General features: G+C 44.8%; 1 protein-coding gene across 1 annotated transcript; it reads right to left on the reverse strand.

The window, feature by feature from the left end:
* On the reverse strand, nucleotides 1-2,794 carry six7 (SIX homeobox 7). Its single transcript, XM_084002993.1, has 3 exons — nucleotides 2,159-2,794; nucleotides 773-936; nucleotides 1-680 (listed from the first exon to the last, which is right to left on the reverse strand). Exons 1-3 carry the CDS (start codon nucleotides 2,564-2,566, stop codon nucleotides 473-475), a joined length of 780 nt encoding a protein of 259 aa, XP_083859119.1. The 5' UTR covers nucleotides 2,567-2,794; the 3' UTR covers nucleotides 1-472.
* Between the last annotated feature and the right edge of the window lie 1,848 nt (nucleotides 2,795-4,642).

Genomic DNA, 4,642 nt, shown 5'->3' on the forward strand with positions numbered 1-4,642 from the left:
GATCTGCATGACACTTTCCAGAGTTGGCATATTGCTGTACAATATAATAAAGTTATTAATGTGCATGTGAATGTAGTTAAATGTTACATTAATAGCCTCAGGCATTGTTCATTGTGTTGTCGCAATTTCCATACAAATAACTGATAACGACTATTAGAAAATGATCTATCCCAAAAAAAGATTTACTTAAACTCGGTATCAAAACTTGCAGCATTAATACTCATTATCTAAAGACCATCAGCAGTAAACTATTCAACAGTCAGAGTCATGTGCCATGGTGCTTTTTTTTCTTTTTTAAGTGCATGTTGTTTTTGCATATCATTGCCATACAAAGTCCACTCGCGGCCACATCAAGCGGCCTCATCGTCCTCCCACAGTGTGTCCACGGCCACGGCCGGCTCAAGTGTCTGTGTCTCAGCGACTGACGGCGCTCTCGCCTCCTCCGCAGGTGAAAGCGAGAGCCTCGGTCGTCTCACGACTCGAACTCGCTGTCGCTGCTGACGGAGATCTCCGGGGTGGAGGCTCCCGTCCCCCTGCGCTCGTCCGCGCTGCAGTCGCTGGCCTCCGGGCTGCCCAGGTGGTGAGGCGAGGGAGGCAACATGTGGGCGTGGTGGCGGCGATCCTGCATGGAGCCATCAGGTGAGCTCCCAGAGGGCATGAGGGAAGGATCCTGCTGCATTCTGGGTAGGAGAGACGAGAGTGGGCTTAACAGAACTCAACTTTTTACTACTATAGGATTTCATTATATAATCACACGTCGTTCTCGACATACCTGTTCTTCGCGGATGCAGCGCGGTCTCTTTGGCGGCGGTTCTTGAACCAGTTGCCGACCTGCGTGGGCGTGAGTCCCGTGGCCTGGGCCAGGTGGCGTTTCCTGGACGGGTTGGGGTACGGGTCTTGGAGGTACCACTCTCTCAACAAGCTGCGAGTTCTCTCCTGCAGAGCACATGGAGAAAAAATGCATGAAATATTTCGGCCGCATTTGATTCATCACAATGAAGGTGTGATATTATTTACTAATAGAACATACACTTTATTAGCACTTTAAAAAGACACCAGATGGTGTTTTGATATCATCCTATTAAACCACAATAATCTTATCACTCTCGTATGATGCTCAGTATAATCGCATTACGTCGGATTTATGAATACAGTAGATGATTAAAATCTACATTAGAAGTGTACATAACAATTTATAGCCACTAAATTGGATCATGTTAAGGGGCTTAATAGGCTATCGAGAGACGATCCCTCCCGAGGTTCGGAATTAAAGATTAACTACAACTATGAACAATACTTCAGCCTGTGAGAGATCCCACACATTAACACACACACAGGAGACAAGGTTTCTCACATACACACAATGTATTTTCTTAATCTTTGAATCATGTAAGTGTATAACTCTCGTGAAATATAACAAATAAGTGGTGTTATCATAACTTTAAATGATAAATGCATAAAATATCAACTTGCGACTCCTAAAAGTAAAGTGTTTCTGTAGCTTTTGTGATGTGGCAGCACTCTACAGATGTTCAAAAGGCTCCTGGATAGCAGATAGATGTCCACCTTAGAGTCTGTGCTCATAGCGGCTTCACATTTAAAAGAGCTGCCAATTAAAAGAGATTAAACTAATGGGAATATGTCCTTTGCAGCTGCATGTAAATGAAAATAAGTGTGACATCATATACTATGTATAAGCTTTATATCGTATATGAGATGACAAAACAAAGATAATGAACATAATTTATTTACACTTTCCCTGTATAATCAGTGCTAAAACTACACGTTTTTGGCATTATTTAGAAGCCATAATCAATTTGTCTGACCTTGTTTAACAGTGTGTCAAAGCATGGTCGTTCCTGGCAAACGTATAAAAGGAAAAAAAGGATTAGTATTAGTACTTTCTAAAGGAGTTTAGTAGACTTCACGGCGGAAGGCAGCAGGAGGATCACCGGCCATTATCATCTTAAGAGCTCAAAGACCAGGCTGCATGCAGCGGGTTAAAAAGCACCTTTACAAGGGAGAAGTGGTCACTTTTCACGTTGTTATAATTTGATCCCCGAGATGTTTAAAAACACTTTGTACCCGCGTCAGACTACATCCCCCAGCAGCCACCTGGGTAATATTCCCACATCGCGTATCGTAACTTGGTGTTTACCTTAAAGCAGTGCGTCTTCTGCTCGCCGTCCCAGATGGTGCGGGGCAGCGGGAACTTCTTGCGGATCCGGTACTTCTCCACGGGGCCCAGCGGCCGCCCTCGGAGCCGCTCCGCCTCCCGGTAGTGCGCGTCCAGCCACAGGTCCTGCAGCTTGGCGTGCGACTCGCGCGTGAACCGGTGGCTCTGGAGGATCTGGTAGAGACCCTCGAAGTTGCCGCCGTGGAAGGCGACCAGCGCCCGCGCTCGCATCACGGACTCGTGTCGGTTCAGCGCCTCCCCGGCGGAGCCGGGCACGGCGGCCGGCAGGGACCAGAGGAACCTGCCGAGGCGCTCGATGTCGCCGGTCTCCTCCAGGTTCTCGCACACCCGAGCCACCTGGTCCGGCGTGAACATCGGCAGCGGGAACATCTCGGCGGGTTTGCCTCTCTGGAGCTCACCGGAGAAGCTGTGAAACGTTGGCGACGCGCATGCAGATTTATCCAGCCGTGCGTAACGCTCCGTGCGCTCGCTGCCTTTTGGCTGATGATGGCAGGAGTGTTGACGCTCGCAGCATCTATCTGCTGCCTCTCTCGCAGCTGCCGAGTCTTTCCTGGTATTTGGGCAAATGTTTCAGGGAAGAGGGTGCGCGACTGTCGCTGGAGGTTTCCCGAGAGGAGCCAAATAAAGAAAGAGGACAAGGAGTCAACTTGTATTTATAGCGAGATACAATTAGCATCTCTGTAGTTGTTTTGAGAAGGATTATACTTCCCGGCCATTAGCCTCTTAGTGGGGGGTAGTGTGTACAGAGGTGACTGGCTGATAAGCTTGTTTGGCTTATAGCCTGAGGATACATTGACTACCAGGATGACTGTGAGCAAACAAGCCAGGATAGGTTATTTGATAGGACGGATCTGGTGGAGATGATGATGATGATGATGAGGGGAGTTGGGGAGCAAGAAAACCACTCTGGTTTTTGACAGCAGGCAAGAAAATGTTAAATTAAACAATCTTAAATTAAAAAAAGTCGACTTTATACGTAATGTGAAGCCCCTTTGAGTTGAGTGTTGCTGGACATTTTGACAAGTAGCCAACGTTGTGGTCAAAGGGCGACCCACGCTACCGATCGCCGAAATATCAGGTCATGAAAATCGGTATCACATGCGCCTCAACATTTGGCCCGAGAGGACACACTGGGACACAAAGCTGCGGCGATCCCAGACCAGCTAATACCCGTGTAATTAAAGCAGACGTGGTTGCACCTAAAGGTCATCCTCGGCGACCTCTCGCCAGGGCAAGACATAATGAAAACGCCCCTAGATATCGATGTATGGTGGGGCAACTCCAGGACAGGGAATTAATGATCCGCTGGCTGCTTCAATCCTTCTGATCTCAGTAGCTCATTAATCAGTCTTAGGATAATTTTCTTATTAGTCAGGTTAAGGATCCTGTAAGCATCTGTCAACCATAATGCAAACATGTGACACTTCATTCACACATCAGAGGAAACGCATCTATGCGTGGCAAACGTCAGCGGACCAAAGCTTGAATAAAGAATATAACGTTGTCTATTAAATGAGTAATTTCACTTAAACGTCTTCAACAAAGGGCTCCACAGGCAGACAGATTAATCTCTGGATTGAATATGAGGCTTTGCATAAAGGTTGCAGTCAGGTGAAGGATCATCTGGTTTAAAATAAGGTGAAGTGGCTTAAAATCCGTCTGCAAATCTGTCTCGAATACAGATATGAGCCGGCCAGACACTGAGCGTTGATCTATGAACATCAGGAGGTCTGAATATACTTCACAAAATACAACTAATCCCTCCAACTAAAACAATAAGCACCGTTTGTTTCAGCTTAATTAACAGCCTTCTTCAGTGCAGATTTTTTTTTAGAAATACTAGACATAGAAAACAGAAACTTCAGTTCAATTAAATTAACTATGAATCTGATCAATTATGTTTCTCTGTATATAACGTTTTTACTCACATCAGTTTTGTTTTTCAGGATAAAATGTTGTTTTACTCAAATGAGTTTTAGGTTAATTTCCTTCCCAGCACTTTAATGGTTGCAGACGCTTCATCTTTTACCTAAATGCCAATTATGACATTTTGTCAGTGCCACCGTTTAAGAAAAGAGCCTTATGATTAATTACCCAATTATAATAGCTGCTTGAAAAGTCATTTATGCAACACCTTGTTTTATCAGATATATAATGTCAAAAGTACAATCTACCCCAAGTTACAACAATGTAAAACAGCCCAAACCCCAAAGATATTCAATTTAAAACACTCTTAGACTTCTTAGAAGTAAAAAAATCCTCACATTTAAGCAACTGGAATGAGCAAATATGTACTAGATTAATTAATTGAAGCATTTAATCAAGGTAACAAGGTAATTTTCAGTCAACGCGTGGACTAATCCTTCCAGCAGCAGTCCTAGCTGATCAGTTCAGAGTGAAGAAAGCATGTGGAATAACTGTATAAGCAGTGGGCAATCATTTGAT

The sequence above is a fragment of the Eutrigla gurnardus genome, assembly GCF_963514095.1.
Source record: "Eutrigla gurnardus genome assembly, chromosome: 23".
NCBI classification, from domain to species: Eukaryota; Metazoa; Chordata; class Actinopteri; order Perciformes; family Triglidae; genus Eutrigla; species Eutrigla gurnardus.